Genomic DNA, 25,141 nt, shown 5'->3' with positions numbered 1-25,141 from the left:
GCACAGGAGCAGTTATGGGCTTACGAACATAGCGATAACTGTTTATAGGCACGAAGCACAAATGAAGCTTGCTCAGTATTGCACCATGGCCGCGCCATAATGAAACACGGTAAAACTCCTTTGCGGGAAATGGGCTGATAAAGTGAGGGACCTTTCCCAGTTCCCACGTACGCTTAGTAGTGCAGAATCAAGTGCCAGCATACTGCCACCAGATCTATTTTGCCGGCTGCCGGCTAAAGATGCACTGCGTTCTAGTACTGACTCGAGGGTAATTACAGCCAAAGATATAAGCAGTCGTTCCTGAGCGTAACGAGAGAGTTGGAGGGCTGCACGGTTTACTGAAGCAGTGCGAATGTAAAAAAAGGCAGCACTCGATTGCTGTGTGGTATCAATGTTTCGCCTTTCGCGCAGACCACTAGAGCATACAAAGATCAGTGCAGCCCGCATACCATAACATATTTAGGCATCTCGAACGCACTCACCTATCAAAGATAAGCAACTTTTCTTCGTATAACAACTAATATACAAGATGTCCTAGTCGGCATGCTTTGTTGCCGCTTTCAAAGCGCCATGCTGTGTCGACAGCACGCGGCGCTGTTCGCAACCTTCACCATTTCAAATTTAGGATTCGAGCTAAACTGAAACTAGTCTGTAAAATCGCAAAATTCTAACCGAGGCCCTCCGCCACGGCACAAGCGAATGCACAAGCATAAAATTAAACTTCCACTCTGTACGAGAAAGCTAAATCCTTTAGCCTACGAACATGCCCTAGAAGGTTTTCTTTGAGATACCGAAGTAGGCAGTGCGCTTTGTCTATCTGCAACGGAAATGAATTATCCGTACAAGTTACAACAAAAGGCTTGCTGATAATTGGTCCGAAGGCAACGTTATGGATTGGACAAACTGTTGTATACTCAGTGGCACGGCCAAAGCATCGCGAGCGTGATCGCGACGGAGCGGCACAGCTGCCGAAGCAACCGTGACAGTGCTGACCATGGTCGTGAAATAACTATCGGAGGCTAAAAACAAGCGTCCAAGCGAATCGAGCGTATAAGAGGCCACAGTGGGCTGTGGTACTTACCCCGGAGTAGGGATTCATGGCTGTTTATTGCATTTTTTCCAGGCCCGCTACTCAAGGGCAGCTGGTTCTGGATACCACGCGCGCATGCCCCGGTCCAAGCACGTGACGCAGACTTCGTCCTCGCTGCCGTCGACGGCGGGCACGTGTTGAGGCGATGATGATGTTGAGACGAAGAATACAGCTCGACTGACCCGCCTAATTTCTCTTCTTTGCCGAGTTATCTGCAGCCGCCCGATCCCCGTCCTATGCCCATTAGTGGGTAGGAGCCATAAAAGAGGTCCGTCATCATCATCATCATCAGCAGCAGCAGCAGCAGCATAAGCTTGCGTAGCAGCTTACGAACACAAATGGGAAATGTTAGGCGTATTGGCGAATTACATTCTGCGATATCGTTGACGTCAGTATACTGCTGGGGAGCTAGAAGCAAACAAAAATAACGACACGACTGAACTGATTACCTGGTTAAATTTCCGAAAGAATCTACTGCTTCTTTTAGTTTATTTCTTCACCTGAATATATATATCTAAAATTTCGCTATTGCTTTCTTCTCATTTACAATTTTTTTTCTCTCAGCCGAGCTCTTAACATTCAAAGCTTTATTTTGTTTAGAATATAGCTGAAAACGGCTGCAAAACCAACGGCTTCTTGAACAAGTGCCGCGCAAGCTACACATCACGTCTCCAGGCATAAATACTGTCTGCTGTGGGCTTCACAACTACTAACTGTTAAGTATAGACTGCAGCGTAATCAGAAGAAACGAATAACTAAATTAGTTGGTGCTGCGAACAATTAAAAAAATAACGGCGGCGCGCACATGAGGAGACACTAAAGATTCTTGACGTAGCACTAACGCGCCCAAGCTTCCACTCGGGCGTAGAATTAGAAAACGAAGAAAAAAACTTGCTGTTCTTTTTTTCTCCCCTAGTAAATTTTTCAAAGAAAAATATAAGCATATTCTTGGGCAATAATTTTATCCTACTGAACTGATTTGGTATGACTCCTTATCGACCCTCCCAGTGCGTAGTGCGTGCTCAAGTTTAAATGAATTTTTGTAAACGCGAACGCGAACTGGAGATAATCCTGTTGCTTAGTTTTGGCGCCACGTTAATATAGCATATTGCTATTAAAAGTTGTGCCCCAATAAATGGTTAGCTTGCTTATTGACTACAATTCTCAAATTCGTGTTGCGGTTATTTACGTTAGAAAATATGTCGAAACATCAGACGTAAAAACTGGACAGGCTTCACGACTTGTGCACTTAGCGGAACTTCTGTGGCTACCAATGCTTTCTAGATATGTGTCGAAAATATATTGAATAAAGCAGTATTGCACCTCAACTTTTTTACGCAGGGAGCGAGATAAGCTTTCAGGTGTAATAAGAAGGGAAACTTCACAGCATATCGCAATAATTTGGCAGAGGAAACTAAAATCAGAACTGTTACCAGCCACACAATATTTAAAATGGGCGTGGCTCGAGCACTGAGCGAGATCTGCTTCGCAATTGCAATATGTGATTAACGTGGATTGTCAGCCCGGCTGTCATTTTTTTTTCGCTGACAATGAGTAAATTCACGTTGGTAAAACATCATGCCACCCTTAGAGCTACAGGATGCCATAGGGCGAAGCCAGTTCTTGCTGCGCTATGCCGTGTGTCCCCTAAGTTTGGTTGCAGCTTTATAGCAGAAATTCTTCCGAAGCAAGAATTCCAGTGCTCATTTGCCTAGCAGCTTTAAACCATTGGAAGTTAGTTTTCCTCTTATGGACGTTTTGCAGAACACTAGCGCCAAAGTAAATAAAATGCCACATAACCTAATCCATGACAACATAAATAAAAAAATTCATCGATCACGAAAGCTAGCTAAAGAAATTGATGACTAGTATTCTCCGTCAACTATTCAGAAACCAGCAAAACTCAACATGTTGCATGAACAAATAGAAGTACAAACCTTGGAATTTTGCTTATTAAATCTTAGAGGCATATTTCCAGTTGAAATCCTGCGTCTAAATGTAATCAGATGTTACCTGCGTGGATCAAAAGCATTATTTTACCGAGACTGTTCTGAGCTTTTTTCAAGCAAGTGTGCAATATGTAAGCTTAAGTGTTACTTATTTCTTCCATATTTCACAGAAAACGAGCCCAGCGCAGCATCGTCTGTGTCCCCTGTATCGCTGTCTCGTCTGTGTGTAGAGTGTTCAAAATTCAATACAGAGGGTTCAAAATTAAGCTTCATTGGTTTTTTTAAGTTAAGCACTGGGAGGGACGCGAAGACCACCTTTTCAAAAAATTTATGTGGCCAACGGGGCCCAAAGTGAGATGATAATTATCGCTGTCGGCAGCCCAGTGAACTAAAATTGAACGATTAACTTTTTGTTCACTGTAGTACGTGGGTATTTTTTTTGTTTAAGCAAGAGACAGGCGTGTTTCAACACAGTATAAGTTGGAGGTATTCCTCTGGAATATCTGTGCTCCGAGGTATCCGATTCCAAATTTTAGTTGTCGTTCGCATGATTACGCATGCAAGAGAGTGGGTATCGGCGCAGAGCTTCTCCCTGATGTGACGCGGCTGTTGCATGCGGCGTTTAGTCTAACAACGGGGCGGAGGCATTGGCAAGGACAATAACTGTACCCCTTCCTCCTTCGTCTGGCGAAATAAAAGATCGAAGAACCCGGAACCACTTTCATAACACGCGACCGCGGAATCTGTAACGATGGCGGCAGCTGCCCTGCCGAGGTAAAGGCGCGAGCGGAGAAGCCGGAGGGCAGTGGGCGTGCGTGATGGTTACTGGACGAGTGGCCATGGTCCTTGCCTGGGCTTCGCAAAGAAAGGGACTGCTGATTTCCAAGTATCTTATGTTTTATTGAAGCAAGAGCAACACCTGCACGGCCCACCGCGTTGTCATATCTTAATTTCGCCAGCCGAGAGGGGAAGGGGAACAGTTATAATCATTGCGTAAGCCTCCGCCCTGTTTTCATACTAAATGCCGCACACAACAGACGCGTCACATCAGAGATGATGCGCCAATCCTCATTCTCTTGCGTGCGCAATCACGTGAACGAGAATTAAAAGTTGGAGTCGGATATCTCGGAGCGCAGACACGCTAGAACAATTCTTCCAACTGATGCCGTGTAAAAAAACATGACTGCCCCCACTTTTTCAATACAAACATGCCGACTGACTACAGTCAACAAAAAATAAAGTTAATTATTCAATTTAAAGTAATTGGGTTCCTGACAGCAACAATTGTCCTCTCACTTTATGTACCTGGTCACATAACTTATTTGCACAGGTAGTCTTCGCGTGGCTCCCAGTGTCTAATTTTAATAAAACCATAAATCTTAATTTTCAACACCTGGTATATACATAGCATACCATGCAAGATGTTTACTTATTTGCATGTAGAGGACGAGCACTGCTTGGTTTTTGCAACTGCGAGGCATTCATTGCGCATGCATAGAGCGCTGTTTTCTATAGTGGGTGTAGGGCAGTGAACTACACCAAAAAGAGTCGCAAGATTTCAAATCCTTATTTATTCATAAAAAAACAAAAGTTTAGCATACAGGGGTTCAGTGCAAAAAGAAGCTGTAACCAGCATTTGTTTTAAGAAAACAGGAACATTTTTAATACTTTATGAGCAGTTCACATAAGAACTCGGTCGGCATTCAACTCACGTGATCTGCACACTTTATGCAAATATGTTTTGCACCGGCTCTTTGCGTGCATGCTGGTGCTATCGCCCCGAACTATTGCTTGTCATATTGGGCAAACATGGGTGCGTTCTGCTTTATATTCTGCTTTTTTATAGACTCCAACTGAAGGCCAGATCGCCGTACTTTCCCGTTGCATTAACCATCTGGGATTACTGTAAACGGCACCATGGAGAGGCATTTGGTGCCTTCATAAGCAATCGGCCAGGAAATACCACATAGGTACACCAGTTTTGTTGGCGGTTTTTCATGGATCTATTAATTCTGTTAGCTATATTTTGTTGTAGCGTGAAACAGAGGCTCCTCTTTCCTTTCTTTATAAAGAATATTAGGTTGTCTGCACGACAGTCATCCAACGACATCACATGCCCTGTCTGGAATACATTGCAGATACATGGTGATGTAACGTGTAAACAATGAGTGCAAATATTGGATATGCCAGCGCTAAACATCTCATGCTACTTTTGATAAGAAGGGTCATAGCACATAGTTATGTATATATCAACGCTGGTTTTAATGATCAGCACAGCTTCCTCCATCTAACTGAGCGTAATGTTCTGAGGTCCTGAACAGCTTATTAAGAGCGTTTTTTTTTTTTTTTGCGACGTGCACTATAATTTGACAATGAACGGACTTTTAATTTCGTGCTTCCATAAGGCCGAAGCTATATCATATGGCATGCATTTGTGGTGAATGAAATTCGCTTTAGAATGGAACATGACACTGAGAATAGATGGGACGCTGCGCTTGTCTTGTGTGCTTGTCTGTAGTGTGTTCCTTTACACAGCGTGCAAATTTGGCGAAAATTTGCTAATTAGCCCAACAAGCTGTTCTAATGATGTATCTGCGTTTAGAGGTTCTGAAACGCCAGAGCCGCGGCAAAAGCGGGAAATATACACACGGGAGCCCGCGGGTGTCATCAAACGACTGAGGAATGCTGTCCAAAGGTATCGCACGTGAGCGAAGTTAAAGAGCTTCCGAAAGACTACCACGGGGGAAGTACTAGAGAAGTTGGTGCATCATGTTGACCCCGAGTTCTACCAACTATTGGGGAGCCACCTGGCACTCCATTATTGCAAAAGAAGGGAAGGACACGGAGAAGTGTTTCTGGCACACGTTGGCGTGGTCGCGCAGTTGTGCGGTTGCGGTGTGTCCACTGTAGTGAAAGATAAGCTTAACAGCAGTCTAATATGAGAAATACTTCTATCTATTAAGTGTCGCATAGATTAGCTGCAGCAATTCCGCTGTGCGTGCTTTATGCTGCACTTAAATGACATCAACCTGGATCTCAAAAAACAGCCTGACAGAAAGTGTGCTGCAAAAAGAAAGCTCCAGATGTTTGAAAATTACGATACATTTTCTTAGTGATATCTTATTCTTTTTCAGATTCCAATAGTTCCTCAGGCAGTCTCCTGATTAGCCTATCTTTCCAAATATCTAGGCCCATTTCATTATCTGCATAAACATCACGCAACGTATTGTCTTTATGCAGACAATCATTGATCGCACACTTGCACCCTGCTTGTTTAAAATTATTCCACAACAACGATATACGGATCTTGGGACATAAGTAGCTTTTAGAGCTTACTTTGTTAATCTTGTGCAAGTACTAATGCTGCTCGACACTCTTGACTTCAGTGGTTTCATTCATATGGCTAAAGAGGGGGGAGGTGGGCTCCTTTCGGGAAAGCCACGAATAATCTTAATACGCAAACAAAGCCTGCTGTGCCAGAAACGAGTGTCCTAGGAAAGTTCAAGTGATTTCTGAACTCAAAAGATAGCTCTGACACTGGGCCTATCCTTCAAACAGGGCGCACAAAACTGAACATATGGGCTCTCTCAAAGGAAGCGCATAATGCACGCTCAGCGTATTAAAGGAATGTCTTGAAAGCCATTGAAAAGAGAACGGTTCTGAGCAGGTTGGCCTGATGCATTTGTAGCAACCGTCAGCTACAATATGTTGTCCCTGCTACTTGGAAATCCAGCTTCTTCGCCTAACCTCCACGTGGTGTCATTGGCCCCTGCTCTTTCTTGGAAGTGTGGGTATCCGACCACTGCCACTTGGCAAACCTGCTTTTACTGTGTAATAAAGCTATGCGGCTCTCCGTTTTCAACGTGTCAAAACCTGTAATACTTTCTTCCGCTAAACCGAGCTCCCAAAAAGTGGTGATCCAGGACACTTATGTTTTTTTTTTCTTTTTTGAACACTGGCCATAGACGACGCTGCTCCTACTCCTGCTGACGGCGAACACGCCGAGATTACGTCTCCTGCGATCGCCGAACAGCTTCAGCTTCCCAGATTTTCGCACAAGAATCCTCGAGTTTGGTTTCGGCAAGTAGGGGCCTGTTTTCAGCTCCGGCGTATCACTTCACACAAACACAGCATACGACGACCTGAAACGCACGGTCCTGCAACGCCTCTGGCCATCGCAACAGAATAGGCTTCAACAGCTCCTCTCCGAGGAACTCCGCGACCAGCGACCATCACAACTCCTGCACCGGTTGCATTATTTGCTGGGTGGCGCCTCAGCAAACGAGAGCCAGCTTCCAATTTTGTGCAAGCTGTTCTTGCGGCGCCTCCCACAGCCCGCAAGCATGGTGCTGGCAGGTTCCTACAAGACTAGTCTCGATCGGCTAGCTGCACACGTAACACGTTGAACGCAGCCTATTTGAATTACTTTTAAAAATATTTATCCATGTCCCGAAGCTATGCGTTCCTTAATACCTTTGTGGATCATTCTTTCTTGGCCCAACCTCAAGTGACTATGAACCACCGATTGACACACGCTTCTCATGCATTTACTGTTTCTCGAAAAAAAAGCTCAGTGCTAGTTGTTGTTAGTTGTCTTATAAATGGGCCATTCATGCCTAGATGATGATAGAACGAACTAGGGGCCCTATAACGTAAAACTATTCCAATATGTTTCTATTCCAATCTCCTGACGTCAAATTTGCGTAACGACCGACGCAAGCACCGAGCGGTCACCCGCAGGGTTGTCTGAACACAGCAATAAAACGCTCTCCTTGTTCATAGGAGGTCACTTTTGTTTGCTTGAAAAACGAATAACATCGCCTACACTGAGCCGCTTGTCGTGTCTAATTGGCTGACAAGAGGCGAGGAGAATGTTCAAGTGGAGAGGGTTTCGATAGGGCAGAACTAGTGCACTGAACATCGATAACTGGATGAAGAAGGTGGTGGCGCCATCTGCGATTCGTCATCTTTCCCTTACTTAGCTTGCGGTGGCTGGTCGAAAATCGCGGTGGCATGCAACGGAAGCTTAAGAATGACGCTAAAACGGACCCTCAGCAAAGAGGAGTTGGCAGAATGAGGTGATAAACGTGCCGAAAATGCTCGAAAACGTTACACGGCCACGCAAGAAGTTTTATTATGCGCAAATACATCCATGCTCTCCGGCAGGTGCGAGTAGCCAGCGCCTGAGCGATCGGCGGCAGCCATCTTTTATTCCTTTCAGAACGGGGCAGAAGAAAATTGAGTTTTGTTCGGTATATTAATACATCTTTAATGCGTACACGTCACTTTGACGCGGTGAGTTTTTGCGGTTTTGTGACATCGCGTAACAGGCAGGTGAGGTGGGTGCAGCCCGAAAACTTTTGACCAATAGCCGGGGGCTAATGGCGAAAAGGCGTCGTATCAGAAATAACAGTTTTTCTGTTTTGTGTGAAATCATGCATAATCAGTGTGTACACATCATATCAGATGGGGAGGTATCGTGACGTCGCGTGACAGACAAGTGAAGTGGGGGTCGTCGAAAAAAGTTTTTGACCAATGGTGGAGCGCTGATAGCAGAATCGGAATAGAAAAGTTTGGAATAGTTTTACGTTATATCGCCCTAGGTGCATTACAAATTTCAATGAACAACCGCAATATGGTCGTAAGGAATCTCTTAATGATACCTAGTTAGCATTGTTACAGCTCTGACTGAAGCTCTACTGGTTCTTCATGTTGTATCACGAAACAAAAACAAATATGAAAACACTATAGCCATACGTGAAGCGTCTCCAAGTTGCATGTCCAATTGCCTTGACATAAATGCGGCAAGCTGCATAGCATCACCTCACTATTCTTTCCATGCAACGCATCTGACGACGTGCACTGATTAGAATACTTGGCTCTGAGCCGAAATACGGTGGAAACACTGTGTAACGTTTTACACGGACGAAGCCAGACTGGACACGCAACAGCGCAGGTGTGTGCCTGCTTTGTCGCATTCTGCGTAAAAAAATTGAGCTGTTTGACTCCCCCATGTATCGATAACAGCTCGCCCAAATTTCGGCTGTCGCAACCACAGTTGAAAGTAAGTTCCGTGTTTGAACTCCGCTGGAAGTCAAGAATAATTTTTTGCTGACAGAAGGTGCAACTGACCAAAGAATGGCACACGTTCTGCAAAGACCAGGTTGTGATAAACTTAACGGAAATCGACGCCTAAACGAAAATTGAAATTTGATTGACAACCATATCTTCATACCACTGCATAAGGGCCCCAAAAGTGTTTATTATGCCCCGGGGAAAACAAGACGAACAAACGACTGTAAGCAGCGTACCATTATCCCAGTTGAAGATCTTGTTTGTTTGGCAATGAACTTGAAACAAGGACGTAAAGCGCAGCTGCTGCTTTTCTTGTGGCTGGGGTTTTCCAAGCTAGAACAATACATGATCAACAATAGGAAGGATGATGTCAGCCAAAAATACACTCTGTTTCGGGAGAAGCTTCAGACGCTGGCTAGATTGACAGCAAACACAGCTGCGCGTCCACCCCAGCTATATAAGGGTGCAATATGCCTCGAATTCCGTAACCATGGCTGCTACAGGGTGCGTTCTGCCACTATTCTACCTTATTGGCGGTAAGAGCTCAAATGTAGTCACCAATATTGTATTTATGGAAGCAATATAAGGAAAACCCCACACTTTAGCACAGTTTCAAAACCACATCCCAATTTTCAACGAAGCTGTGTCTTTCCAGCCGTCGCACTATAGAGTTATGTCGTCTGTAATTAAACCACATGCTTTAAAAACCTGCCCCCGAATGACCCACACGTTTCAAACCTCGGCAGTATATGACGCTTTCGAGCACATGGTAAAGAAATTTTTCAGAAATGGCGCAACGTAGCCGCATGCGCTTAACGTCCTGTGCCGACTTACCATAAAGTTATCCCATTCTTACTACATTTGATCTAGGTGTCGTTAAGAGTTCCAAGGCAGCGGGCTGAACTTTGCGCCTTTCATAGATAAACTTGCAGTGATCCTGAACACGTGAATAAGCAATTTATCACAAAGGCTGTTATCCACCCGCAGACTCTACACACAACGTCCTGGACATTCGCCTTATATTGGGCAAATATATAAAAAAAACTTCCTCGCTTAGGTCACGATGGACGCCGGCACACATAACGCGAACCTCTCATAACGCTTGAAATTTGGGGGGAGGTTGAATGTGGGTTCAGGAACCATTTGGATCGACCCTAATTAGGCCAAAAACGCTAAAAGTAGACCGCAGATTACACTTAACATGCCTAAATGTAGGCTCAGTGTGGTGTGAAGCTCTTCAAGAAGGCTAAGAAGGCTTGAGTGAAACGGGCATATATCACGCTTTTAGCAAGTCTTAAAGGAATGTTTTAATGAAGATGAAATTAGAAGGAAGCGTTACCTCTGGCCCGACTGCGACGCGGCCTATTCAGATACATGTAAAACGCGGAAATGATTTTCTGAGGTAACTCCTGGACCAAATTTATATGAATTTGTTGTATTTGAGATAGAAACTTATATTTTAGTGGCTGTTGGAAGCGGAATTTCGATTTAGGGCCAGAATGTTTGTAGTAAGACCTTGAAAAATTCGAAAGTTCGAAAAAAATAGAAGCACGAAGTTTACAAATTAGTCATTCTGCATCAAGAGCAAATATACTGTAACAGTTACAGTTTCAAGATGCAGGAACAGATGTCGGGGTTCTGTAAACGGCATCCATTAGATAACTGAAAGCGGACAAATTTTATATGTCAATCTATATGTTAAGTGAATTTGTTACGTTGCGCACAATAGTTCTGCAAATGTTGTATTCCAATAATGCTAATTTTTTTTTCAGATTCATGGATAACATATCAATTTTGTCCGCTTTAGGTGTACTATCAGATTCAATTGATACAATTTCGATATAATTTTTATTGGTGAAAAACAGAGTTTTAAATTGAATAGTTCCGCTTTCAGAAAATTTGCGATTTTGCTAACAATAATAAAAAGTTGATGATCTCAAACAAAAATTTGAAACAAACAGTCACTATACTTTAAGTTTTTCTTCTAAATGCAACAAACCGCGTCAAATTTGGTGCAGTGCTTGCCGAGCAAAACGAATTCTTTTACATGTATTTAGATAGGAGCACTTGAGGTGAAGCTTCCTCCTAAGCCATAAACTGATTGACCACATTATTTTCCCCGTAGTCACAGAATTTGATCTTCGTGACATTTAGAGTTTCCCAGGGTGTGCAGGCTAAATTCCACGCTGTTCGTAAAGCACGCCTATAACCCTTTGGATCGTCTGCATACAAAGTTTATTGCAAAGGCTATAAAAGGAGCACCGCACGCTCTGGCCTTCGCCTATAAATAATTCGTACATTTTCCCTGTCTTTACTACAATATCAACAGCAAACCTTGTTTGGTTCACCGAAGTTGCCTAGGAGATAGTAGTTAATTTCGTATAACTACCGTTCAGCGTTCTTGGTTTTTATTTTGAACGCATATTTTCGGTGTTAAGGGTAAATATAAGTACAGCTCAACACGTTTTCGTTCTTGTTTTTACAATTATGCGTTCTGGTTAACCTTGAGCTGCTGTTAAAATTAAATGACGCAGAATGACAGGCATAACATTGACACATTTGTTTGGTCAAAGTGGAATAGGATTGAGAGACGCGCACACACAAGTGCAAGCGGGCGATGTATTGCACTTTAGAACGAATGCTTAACGCTGATGCGTATACGCGTCACGACTACACGGCAGTCATGAGTATGTGGCTCACCACCAAGCTGCACCATCATTTTTCTAACGCTACACGAGGGCACATGTATTCTTAGCCAACCTATATTCTTAGCTTGATATTGTCACAACATAGTAGGAGACGGGAAAGCCGGTGTCGAGGACGTGTAAAAGCACTTTATCAGCGCAGTCAACGCGACGTCGTTGTCGTCTCTGTTTTTCTACTCGCGCACTACTTCAGCGTCGTTTTCATCGCCTGGCACATACCCGCGGCGACCATAGAGGATGTGGCAATAAATCTATCTAGTCAAACACTATCTGCGGATCCAAAAGACCCTGTTAGCACTAAAAAATTTGTTCCGGAATAGACAACACACAATTAATATTTCATCTGGTGCTTCCAAAACTGGAACACTCGCACAAGTACAATAAACTACTACCTTTTCACGTTGTGTTTTAAATACCTTGAGAAATTGACACAATATATCAAAGTATTCAGTTATGCCGTGTAAAATTTGCCAACAATTTCCTGCCGAAGCAATACTCATGATTGCCTTATGGCCGCAACTACAAGTATATTTTTTCATTGCGGAAACTACAGTGCAACTAATTTATACTCTTTGACTAGATTGGCATCCATTTTCTGAGCTCCAACTTCATTTGTTGTCCCAGCCCTGCAACTCGCGTATAATAGCAGGAACCAGTAGCATGGAATCAACATAGAGCACCTTTACGGAAAAGGGGACAAAGCACCAGCAACAGTATTCCGCATGCAGGGCAGCAGCTTTTGTGCTGCTTCGATGAGAATAAAACCGGCTCCTATTCGATTTGTTATCAACCGGAAGCACGACCTCAAGCTGCAGCTGCTGTGTTTTTAGGCTTAACCTAGAGCTGGGTCCTCTTGGGTGCATTATAAGCATAGCTTCGGTGTATTCTGTTTAAACCGAAAAAAGCCAAAAAACATCCACCAATAAATGTCTAGACGATTCAGTTTTATACGCAGAACAGCGATTTTCGATAGACTATTCAAAGACGACTGCTAAAAGGGATTGAGTAGACCGAATAAAGTATACAAGCTCACTTGTTTGGTTTGGTGTTGAAATCGTTAATACGAATGTCAGGAGGCTGAGGTGCCGAGTTTTTTTCGCACACAATGAGTTGCTCCGTGGCAGAGACGATGTGCCGGAACTCATGGATTATTTTCGAAAATATCAAAGCTGCGCGGTTGTGAGCAGTGTTGACCTCCTTTGATTCTGGAGGCTTCACGCAGCGCACTACCCGGCTTGCGCATTGACACTACTAGCTTTATCAGTTTCGAGCGTCAATGTGCAATGGGGATTTGCTATGCTAAGAGTAATTATTGGAGAGCAGCATGCTGTCATCGGTGACATGAATCTCGTGAACTATTCTTTTACCTACTGCAATTAGCTGTAATGCGCGCTGTAGGGTTGTACTTGTGATGACCCACCGGCATTGTAAATATTGCACCTGAATAATGTTGCTTTCAGAATACTGGAGAAGTTTTCGTGTGATTTAAGTTCCTGTTTATAGCGTGATACCAATCAAAACATAAAAAATAAACTCCGAAGCTTGGATAGTTGGAAACTAAGAAAGAATAAGCGCCGATAAGCACCAACATATTTAAAAGTTAAGTAAATGCCTCAATACATAGAACAATTTCGCCAAAAAGTAAACACCGAAAACGTGGAACACTAGTTATGCGACAAGCAGGTCTCAAAACGGATCCTAGAAGAGCCGGCTTTAATAAGTTCACTCTACCAACACGATAGCTGCAGCTCGACGATGTGTATTCAAACGTTTTGCACATTTGCGACGAAGAAGCTCCGTTTAGCTTATGTGCGTTTGGGACCTGCTGTTCCAACTCCGTTACGTGGTCAGAACTCGCAAATAGCCAGCGAAGGTGCTTGAACCCTCAGCAAGTTCAGGTATTGATGCATCGTCTCACAAAAGAATATGTCCGACCCACTGTTATCATGATTATTCATTTAAGCTGTTCATATCATATATGTGGTGGAGTTGCCCAGTATTGGTCTATGCTAGTAAACAGCATTCAGAATTTTAAGACGACCTGGAGGCCACTATACTCTCCCCAAGTGCTAAAGGATATATCTTGGATGCTCAAGATGCTTATTTTGTTGTTCGCGCTGCTTTGGGACGCAATGTGTCTGGGACCAGGGGCGGTGTACCACACACCCCTGAGCGACTTTATTTGGTAACCGTCCGTGCGGCATATAAGAGATGCTAAGTACTTTGCCTTTTCTTTTCAGTTGTGATGCCCGAGGTGCACCACTTCTCTACAAGCCCTTGGCTTTGCCATCGTTTCATTTCAGCGATACCTGTGAGTGACATATTTCGCTCATCAGCGCAAATCAAGAGCGAGAGGGTGTGCTAGGTGGAATTAGTGAAATCCACCGTGGATGATATTTTTGCTTTAACCAAACCATATACCGACATATATTGAAAATGTTCGAAATACATTTCCTAAGGTACAAAATATTATTAGTTGATCTTGAAATACGTTGTTGGTGGCCTTTTCAGAAGCGGCTGGTTACACAGCTTGCGCTTGGTGGCGTGTATGCTAGTATACTCTTATGTAGTACATATGTCAGGGTTCGCAAATATATATATTTTTCAAAATGTCTTGATGACACACATCGACAAGAACACAACAGTAATAGCCTGCAGGAAAAATGTCGTCAACTGGGAACGGCAGAAACCTCATACTGTTGGAACGTTCCTTGGAAAAAAAAATAACACTTATGGGTAGCAATTGACAGCTCATAAAGAAAAACGCCGTGTTGGCAGGCTTCAGAACGATTTAATTTTCCTGGGCTTCATTAGCGTGCCCCGAAAGCAAGGCACAAGATCACTTTTGGATTCCGCCCCAATTAGTATATAGCAGCTGCGTTGGGTTTTCAAACCCGTGATATCTGCTAAGCAGTAGATCGGAGTATCCACTAAGCCGTTCAGAATGTCCAGTAGAGCGAACACACAGAATGGGCGTGACGACATGGAGAAAAAAAATGACAACGACAATAAAACAAAGAAATCCTGGAACAAGTTCACATCAGGCATCCAACCATCGCAAGGCGACCTCCTCTGACGCCGTTCTCTATCCCCATCTACTTTTGAGATATTAAGAAATGCGCGACTCAGCCGTGGAAATCTGGGAACAGCACGCCGTACGTGACTCCGTTTTCGGTTGGTTTAAGAGTCGCTGGTCGCTGCTTTCGCCGCCCGCTTTTTGCTCGACGTACTTGATGCCCGAGGTTCACGGCCTCGATACCTGCAAAATATTCTTTGCTTTGCAACGGCAACAATATCTTCCGAATGTACACACGATTAGCCGCCCTATTCCAACTTCCGAGCGGACATGCGAGCGGCGCTGAAGACATGGGGACGGCGAAACTGTCACAGCCATGCTATATTGCTGGACAAAGCCGCTTTCCATCGCCAGCTTGAGTGCTTTTCCGAAGATCACTCCGTTTATACTCTACGATTTCTTCCGCTTCATCCTAGTTCTTTTTTTTTTTCATTCCTGCGCGAGGAGCACAGGGTTTTAACCGTGTTGAAAAAGAAGAAACTCAATTTTGGGATTTTCCTTGTGAAAACAAGATATGAGTATCATGCACGCCGTAGTGGGGGACTCTAAAGTAATTCTGACCAGGCCGGGTTCTTTAAAATTTTCTTAAGTCTGGGAACATGAGCGTTTCAGCAATTCAGCCACATCAATGTACAGCCCGCCACGTCCGCGTTTGAACCCGCGACCTCGAGCAGAGCAGCGCAAGGCTTTAGCTACTAGGATGCCGCTGTGGGTCGGGCCGAAGCTTTTATTCGCTGTGTGTTCAGAAGTTGAGAATTGGTCAAACCGCGCGACTTGTCCAACTTTTCCTACTCTTACCAACTTGTCGCCATGGCCACGGCCGCTTGACATCGAGATATAGAGAATAATATTAAGTGCGAAGAACAGCTTGGATGTTTCACGCATAAGCGTGTCTCGGGCCTGCTACTGTACAATTTGGTGACCGGGAAGGGGAAAACAGAAAAGTGGAAGGAAATGACGAATGACGATGAACAAAGTGCTTAAAGTATCTCTCAAGGCCCTCGCACGTAATTGTGATATTGCAGCCTGTGTTACCTTGCAGTTCTTCGTCTAATTACTATCGCGATTACGAGAAGCCACCCGTTTAAGGGCCTAAGGCATTTAGAGAAACACTAAAGAGAAACCTAACTGGTTCTGTACTGATAGATTACCAAGCTGCGAGTCGGCCTGCTTATATACCCACAGATCGCGCAGATCTGTGGGTATATAAGCAGGTGGATCTTCAAAAATAAAACCAGTTGTTAGAAAGCGCTCGTCCTTGTGTTTCTTCTATTCTTCGTCCCTGTTTGTTGCGCACAATAAGTTTCAAGATGGATAGATTACCGTTATACATTGCTACAATTGTCGTTCTTACCGTGAGAAGAAGGTTGATAATTAAGCCATAAAATACGAAGCAACAAAAGACTGCTGGCCATGCCGCCTCGAAGTTTCCGCACAAGCTAGCTAAGACGTCATTGATTCTGCTAGCGTCTGCTCGCACCTACGTAGCATTTTACAGGTGAAGATTGACTGTAATAATATGTAAGAGCCGCATGCAGAACTAAATAAGTTTCACGAAATTTTATATAGCCACAGCGGCGAATATATGAAGCAAATATTTTCAGCTTTTTCACGGCACATTGACAGACCTGCGCAGGGCTTTCGACAGAGAATACAGAAAGTAAAACTTTTATTCTCATTTTGTCTTCGAATAATGAACCTGCGACAGTGAAATTCTCTAATATACAGTTAAGAAAGATTAATTTATCACTCCAACGAATTTTAGTATTTCCGTTTAGGCTCCGCTTAAGACCACTACCTATTTAGTTTAAAAACAAATCAGGAAATGCGCATTTCATATCCACCGACAATATGTGTGAAGTAGAAATATTTCCATTCTAAAAGGAATTTCAGGGGCCGAATCCACTAAGCTTATCCTTCATAAGTGCAGTTTGCATCCTGCTGCCTCCTTCGCTTACGGAAGTCTAGCTTCAGGACTGGCTGAAAAAATGCTGTTATGGATAATTATATTGTAAGAGCTTCTGTTTTTTTATGTATACGGGCCCAGATTATTGCATACTAAAAAAATATTGCGTGCCATATTATCCAGTCAAGACTCGCGAAAGAACATACGTTTAGTTGAACATCAGAGCTTTCATTCTAGAGGTGCATTTTTCTAATCTTTTCAACGTCGCTTATATTTTCAAATGTAAATTTTCTCTCTTGCAGACATTTTACGCAAGACAGTGCACTTTTCCGTGCCGCCTGATTTCCGAAGATGCTGATTTTCGTAGCACACCTCCAATAATCTTTCAGATGGAGCAGGACGGGACGCCTTGCACTGTGGGTGATATTCTTCTATCTCAAGCAAAACAAAACATGAATGAATGAATATTTCAACCAGTGGCGGAAGAAAATTTCCTGATATATATGCGACGAGGTAGCCATATTTGTTTTCGACGTAGCTTCAAAGAATCGCTTTTCAACTATTAGAATCATTGCAACAGCGCACGCTATGGTCATACAAAATGGATGGGTTACAAACAAGGAAGAAATTGAAACGAGAGCCCCACATTCGAACACCTTCGCCTCCATGCGGGTGCTAAAGTTTAGAGCACCAGAACTCAACGCCAGACTAGCGTAATTGCGTTCATTGTGAGAATAACTATCTCGGCCTAAATGTTCATCACAACCACTTGTCACTGCGAAAGTAACGCATCCTGTGCGACAGTGTTTTAAGAGAAGTGACGTGTACTTCCGCCTTCGTTCTTTATTTTTCTTGTTTCTTTTTGGAATTTGCCGGACAAAAGGCTCGTACAAAAAGACTACAGCCACCTTGTGAAATCACGAGCTAATATCCCGCGAAAGCATTGGTTTCGAGCGCCTGCGCGAGTAACTTTTACGAGGCCCGTAACTAATACAGATAATTTTAATTTTAGCCATCGTCTCAGGCCGACGGCAGCCTGGACTAGGGACACCGCACCGCCCTCGGATGATTCCACTGTCGGCTCATTTCTATAACTAAAGTTTCTTCTGCCTGCTCCACTGACCGTCCATAAAATACCCTCGATATCCTCTGTTTTAAAGTCGCTACCACATTCGAGTCTGCCATTACAAACGTCAAGCATTCTGCGAGCGTAATGAAACACGTGTAAAACACTTACAATAGCCTGCAATATTTTTTTTCTAGAAACCCAGTTATTACCTTCCGCATTTTAAACTTGCAAGGCTGCAAAATTGAAAGTCACTGCCGTATTTCTGTCCAGTTGTCGCGAATATTCTATTTATTCCATAAACATAAAACTTTTTTTCGTCCATACCAGCAATACCATATTATCTACTTGGCCCTTATGTAAAATTGGTGACCCATCTTGTTTTCAAAGGGCACCTGGAAAACCTGCTTGTAACATCTTCATGTGCCTATGCACTAGCAGCTTTGCTTTAATATACCGGACGTCTGTACCAGTACAGAAAAGGATAAAAGCATGGTAATGTAATAATAGGCAGTACAAGATATTTAAAGAAAATACTAAATTAAATCAAAGCAAGATGTTTCTTTTAATGAATATATTTATTTCTAATAGAATACTTCGCGATATATTTACAAAATTATACAATTATCGAGAAACAGGGATTGGTAGTGCGATGTATATTCGCTCACACTTCAAGTACAATGCACTCACAGAATATAATATTATAAATGAAAACATTGAATGTGTCGTTGTACAACTTTATGACATCCTGCTAGGAGTGTTTTATCGCCCGCCATCTGGATCCTTGAACCATTTCTTGAACTGTATGGAAGAACTGTTTGAACTAAGTCTTGAGTTAAAACTACAGTGTGCTTTTGTTGGCGATTTTAATCTCAATGTTTCATCAGATACCTCCGGCTATTCGCGCCTACAAGAGCTGTTTGTGTCATACGCGTGCTGTAACTTAATAGATATGCCAACTAGGATTACTCCTACCTCTCAAAGTATTTTAGACCTTTGCATTACAAGCTTTCCGCCTGACGTTGTCAAATCGGGTGTATTGAAGTGCGATTTAAGTGACCATTTGCCAATCTACTGCATTTTACCTCACAAAAGGCCTAATTCAAATAAGCAACCAGTTTTTATCCGCCATTACTCTGAAAAAAATATCAGCAAATTCAAATATCTTCTCTCAAATCAAAGGTGGGACTCCATTTTAATGGAAACAGATGCAAATAAAGCGTACGAGGCTTTTCTTTCCTGCTTTATGGCTGCATACGAGAAGTGTTTTCCCCTCGAGCCATGGGTAAAACGAAAAAAGATAAGGAAGCCTTGGATCACTCATGAACTGCATATGAGAATCAAACAAAAAAACAGGCTGTTTGAAAAATTCCTGAATACCAAGCATGAAAATGACTTTACACAGTTTAAAAAAGTTCGAAACAAATTAAATGCAGATATTAGAAAATCAAGATTTGAATACTACATAACAAAGTTTGCAGACATTACGGGTAACTCACGGCTAATGTGGCAAACCGTGAGGGAGGTACTCTCGAAAAATTTCCAGCACAAAAAGGTTCCGTATCAAAACGACGCTATGACTGACAACGAAGTCGCAAATTTATTTAATGACCATTTCATTGCAGTCGGATCATGCGATGGGAATTCAGTTGATTCACCGTGCGAGCAGTTCATTGCATCAAACGCCGCAAACACATTGTTTTTAGCACCCACTGACGAACGTGAAGTGCTAGATATTATTCTGACACTAAAAAATGGCTGTGCTCCAGGAGCAGATGAAATTAAACCGAAACCTCTAAAGGCTGTAGGTGAAATAATCAGTTGTCCGCTCTCTCACATTTGCAACATTATTTTATCTACAGGCGTTTTTCCGCAGAAAATGAAACTGGCCAAAGTGACTGTTGTGCACAAGGGTGGCCCAGCGAACGAACTAACAAATTATAGGCCTATATCAGTACTACCAGTATTTGCAAAGGTAGCCGAACAGGTTATAAACAAAAGATTCGTCCGTTTTCTCACCGCGCAAAATATTATAGCCGATGAGCAATTTGGCTTTAGGAAAGATAGATCAGCCGAAACCGCACTCCTCGGGATAAAGGAAAAAATTCTAAACAACATTGAAGAAAAGGCACACACCCTGGGAATTTTCCTCGACTTCAGAAAGGCATTCGACTGTGTTCAGCACGATGTTCTAATAAGAAAGCTTCCACTTTACGGATTCCGTGGCGTGTCGTTGACCTTAATTGAGAGCTATTTAACGTCAAGAGAGCAATTTACTGTCATAAATGCTGCAGCCTCACACGTAAAAACAATAAAATATGGTGTGCCTCAGGGATCTATTCTCGGACCTGTACTCTTTATTTTATACCTGAATGATATTGTGAATATACCAGGCAGCGAAAACCTAGTGTTGTACGCTGATGACACAAATGTCTTTTTCTCAGGTATTGACCCTTACGCGCTCGAAAGAAAGGCTAACTATTGGTTGACCGGCTTGAGTACATGGTTAAAACTAAACAAGATGCAATTAAATGCTAGTAAGACCAAATACATTCTCTTCAGAGCAAAAGGTGTAAAAGCTCCTGACAACCTAAACTTAAACTTTGAAAACACTCAGCTGAAACAGTGCTCGCAAATTAGTTTTCTAGGTGTTCTGTTTCAAGAAAATCTCTCTTGGAATTCGCATGTTGATCAGCTTCGAAGTGATCTTTGTCGGGCGGTTGGCATTTTAAACAAATTGAGATATCTCCCGGCGTCCATAAAGCGGCAAATATACTATTCATTAATACATTCCCGTTTAAGCTACTGTTCCCTTGTATGGTTAACGACGACACAAACAAATCGAGATTCCCTCTTTGCAATTCAAAAGCGGGCGTTACGAGCTATTGGGAAAATACAGTTATTGCGCAGCTGCTGGCCCTTGTTTAGGTCTTATGGAATACTAGAAATAAGTAAACTGCACACATACAAATTATGTCTGGAAATATTACGCCAGTACAAACTTGACAAAATAACCTTCGAAACCACCTATCACACTAAACTTAGCACATACGAACTTAGGAAACAATGTATGGAAACACCTCGTGTACGCACTAATTACGGTTTTCGGAGGTTAGGTTGGCAAATTCCTGACTTAATTAATCAATACCCTATTATTCTGGATACTGTACGCAGCACTCCCTCTATACGTAAATACAAAATGTTAATTAAAGCAATGCTCATAAATGAACCTTAAAGGTGAAAACTGAACGTATACCTATCACTAGTGTGTTTTGTAAATACTGCTATGGTCGAATTGTGCTTTGAAGTATGCTGTTTTGTTTTTCCGCCGAAAGCCTGTGTTTTTGTAAGGATGTCTTATGCATTGTGTAAAAAATATTGAATGTGTGTTCTATTATGTAATGCTCTTTCTTGATTTTTGTAGCCTGTGGTGCCGCCTGTCATCCGGGTGGCGTGGCCTCGTCAGGCAAAGTATGCCTTTTGCCACGTCACCCTGGACAACCTTTTCGTTGTCTTAAATAAATTCTGAATGAATGAATGAATGAATGAATAAATACAAAGTAAGAAGCAAAGTAAGAAGCAAATCCAAAGAGGTTGAACAGGACAAAAGAAAGAGTGGCCACTGATATTACTAACATCGTAGAACTGTTTTCTTTTTTCAGGCCTTCAGCGAATTCACTGGTGAGCACCAGGTAATTACCTCGTTTATACCGCTGCAAGTCTTTGCAACCAGTTATAATAGTATTGGTGCGACGCTGCCTTTTCTTAGTCAGTTTCCTTTGAGAGCATGTGTTACGTATGTAGGCGCGCTCTTCTGAATACTCCTGCTAGCTGCTGCGTCGCAAAAGGCCGCTGTTATAACCATAGCCATAGCTGCAGGCATGATCCGAACATTTGGACAATCACGTGACTTAAGTTGTCTGCTTGCAACTCTGTAGTTTTTCATGACCGCCAGCCCTACGACCTCTGATTAAAATATGTAAATACTCGCTAGCCTTTGTACGACAAAATGTTAAAGTCAAACAAACAAAAAAGGCTACCAGAATGGTGAGTGTAGAGTTCAGTACATGTAGGAATTATTATACCATTTTGCGGAATTATGCTAAATCTTTCGCGGATGGACAGGACGTGTATATTTATGTGTTCGTCAAAATTAATGCGAGCGCCTTCGAAATCATATCAGCAGATAACAGTAAAGTGTACGGAGATGTAGCGCAAATTTTCGAATTTATATGAAGCGGAGCTTTCCTAAGACAGTCAAGTATATGCAATGCAACTCTGTCGGTCTGAAAAACATTTATTTAGATAGGTTTTGCGTCAACACTAGGTGGGCTCCCCCTTACGGGAACCCATTGGCGTCGGCCGCCGCCCGGGCCCGCTCGACCAAGGCCCTTGGGCTGTCAGGTCAGAGCAGCCGAGCAGGGCTGCCTCCCAGTCCTCCCGGGAAGGGTTGGGTTGATGCTCACAACTGTCTTTATTTTCACGAATTCAATGTGTAACCTCCTGCTCTGTTTATGCACCGCACGGGTCCCGACTTTAATGCCATGCAGTGTTTGCATTCACGTATGCACTACACCATTCACGATCCATGGCGAACAGCAAAGCCGTTCTCGCGGATGCACACTGTAAAACGCCCAGGCAGTGCCGCCACAATAATGGAGCACCTGTTTGATGTCTGAGGAGGGAAGTAATGTGTTGACTGCAGGTGTTGACTGCATGTGGAAGCCTATGTTATTTTTATATTGCGTGTTCTTTTTTTTTTTTGCTCTCACAGGCTGGTCACTGCATTAGGGGCACCTGCGTGCCACTACAAGCTCATCATGCGCTGAAGCGGCAGAAGCGGTCTTTGCTTCTCACTCTCACAGCAGTTCACGCGGTAAAGAAGCTTAAAGAAGCGATTGCCAGTCGCCGAGAAGGGTGATATCTGGAAGTAAAGACAGGCGCTCCCAGTGACGGCAAAATTGAAAAGAAGTTACGTGACAAATAGCTGACAAAACGAACACAACTTCAAGAGCGAAGCAGATTGGATTCATACATAAGCTGAACAATTGTTATCTGAACGTTACTGTATGTTCAAACAGTAACTGTATGTAATTGTACAGATACCATAAGGGAGAAAAATTAATTTCGCATAGAAGGGCTGGCCTTCATTCGGAAACAATATGCAGTCAGGGACACGGACATGAGATAATTAAAGGGAGATTAGAGATAAGGACAGGGCAATTAGACAGGGAGATGTCGGTGCCGAGGAAAACGTGGTTCAATTTTCCCTTTGACATTAAGTGTACTGGGTGACTAAGTTCTTTGAAAGCCTAACAGGAACACAGCAGATGAACCACCACAGTGACTTCCATAGAGGTGGAGTTGCAGCAGATTTGTCACATTAACGAATGCATCACAATAAAATTTTCTAAATGCATCTCAGTATACTTTAAAACTGTGTGTTCGTGGTTTAACCTACATGAATTGTTACATTTGTATAACTGACAATTTGAACTTGCCTTACCTTGGCGGCTTTCCGCATAACTAATTTGTAATATGCAGGGTATCTGCACTTGAGAGTTATGAATTTACCTGTCCCAGCTCATAAACCTTGTAGCCTTCTGGTTGACTCTCATAGTAGATCGACTACGCCGGAAAGATAGGTCGATGAGAATTTAGTGTCTCATAAAACGTCTACTACATCACAGTTCTTTGTAGAACTGAATTACTCAACCTACAAGCACTTGAAATGACTTCGCACCAACTCTCATACAGGAAAATGAGCAAAAAACAACCAGGTAAAAGCGGGAGCCGAGGTATCGACAAGTGGACTTGTCATTTTGAAGGCAACATAGGCTTTCCTTGGCACAGTATATATAGATAGGGTTCTTCTAAAGGGGAGACGGGGTAAGGTGGGTGGGGTAAGCAACGACCGAAGGTGTGTATGCGGAAAGGTTATAGAACTGAAAAGAAAGGTGTGTTATTCAACGTCAGTGGAGGAATTTGAGGATGCGCCGTGTGTCAGCCGGTCAAAGTGCCGCCGACTGACGCACGGCTTGTGACACGGCCGCGTGTTTTTTCCGTTGAAGGGGCCTGTAATACGGGAGGAGGGGCTTATCTGCTCCACTGGAGGTCAGTGAGCTATCGTCTGAGAGAGAATGAAAGAAGCGAGAGGAAATGGTGGTCGCGGATAGAAAAAAAATTACTAGGATGGACAAACATACAAATATAAGAAAAAGGAGACAGAGATGACAGATAAGAAAAAAAAAGAACTAAACACTAGAGCAACCCAATGATAAAAAAAAACAGTTCTGTTGTCTATGGTTTAAAACTGAGCAGAGCGAATAGTTTCTAGAGCTGCCGTTGCAACGTTTATGCCTATTGCTCTCAATGTCCTGAACTTATGGATGAGATATGATTCTCTGTATATTCTCTCTCGCACAGAACGGTAATTTGACTGTAGGATGTTGTGTTTAAGTTCATCAAAGTTAAGACCTGGTTGGTTGAAATACTCGCCGACGGCTTCGGGAGGCTTTTAAGCTGTGTCTGAGCGATGTCCGTTATTGTTTACTTTGATTGATTGGGCCGTTTCACCGATATATTGTTTGTTACAGAAGAAACGTTCAGGCATGTAAATGACATCGAAACTATTGCAAGTAAAACACGTTTTCACTTCGAGTGTATAACTACTTGCGGGGCTTTTAATTTTACTGTCACTTTGAAGATGCGTGCAAATTTAGCACCTGGAGCGACAACATGCTTTTATTGCGGGAGAATGACGTTGGCGTACTTTATGGTGCACTAAGCTGTCTTTAAGGTTTCTGTTGCGGTGATGGGTCACCCTTAATAATAATAATATTTGGGGTTTTACGTGCCAAAACCACTTTCTGATTATGAGGCACGCCGTAGAGGAGGACTCCGGAAATTTTGACCACCTGGGGTTCTTTAACGTGCACCTAAATCTAAGCACACGGGTGTTTTCGCATTTCGCCCCCATCGAAATGCGGCCGCCGTGGCCGGGATTCGATCCCGCGACCTCGTCCTCAGCAGCCCAACACCATAGCCACTGAGCAACCACGGCGGGTGATGGGTCACCCTTGGTATGCCATGTATGCCAACATTTTCATGGGACAACTTGAAGCAGACCAGTTGAAATCTTACCCTTTAAACACCCACACCCACCTGCATTTTATTGACAACTATTGAAACACGGCACAAGCGCGCTAACAGACCTAATTAGCCATTTCAACAGCTTTCACCCGAGTAATAAGTTTACTGCTCACCACCCTTCC

At 43.1% G+C, this 25,141-nt stretch overlaps 2 protein-coding genes across 2 annotated transcripts in view; one reads left to right on the top strand and one right to left on the bottom strand.

Moving 5' to 3' along the window:
- LOC135901832 (neprilysin-1-like) overlaps positions 1–1,239 on the bottom strand; it is a 67,821-nt gene extending 66,582 nt beyond the window's left edge. The window contains exon 1 of the mRNA XM_065431680.1: positions 1,082–1,239. Within this exon, the coding sequence (XP_065287752.1) occupies positions 1,082–1,099 (18 nt within the window). The 5' untranslated portion in view covers positions 1,100–1,239. The remainder of the gene's footprint in view (positions 1–1,081) is intronic.
- Positions 1,240–9,523: 8,284 nt separating this feature from the next.
- Positions 9,524–23,315, top strand: LOC135901830 (uncharacterized). The gene is made up of 5 exons (XM_065431678.1): positions 9,524–9,650; positions 14,060–14,130; positions 17,104–17,217; positions 21,530–21,559; positions 22,642–23,315. The coding sequence occupies exons 1-5, from the start codon at positions 9,605–9,607 to the stop codon at positions 22,786–22,788; spliced, it is 408 nt and encodes a 135-aa protein (XP_065287750.1). The 5' UTR covers positions 9,524–9,604; the 3' UTR covers positions 22,789–23,315.
- The last annotated feature ends 1,826 nt before the right edge of the window (positions 23,316–25,141 follow it).

The sequence above is a fragment of the Dermacentor albipictus genome, chromosome 2, assembly GCF_038994185.2.
Source record: "Dermacentor albipictus isolate Rhodes 1998 colony chromosome 2, USDA_Dalb.pri_finalv2, whole genome shotgun sequence".
NCBI classification, from domain to species: domain Eukaryota; kingdom Metazoa; phylum Arthropoda; class Arachnida; order Ixodida; family Ixodidae; genus Dermacentor; species Dermacentor albipictus.
The sequence above is the reverse complement of the archived record's forward strand: the minus strand, read 5'-3'. Positions and strand labels throughout refer to the sequence as shown.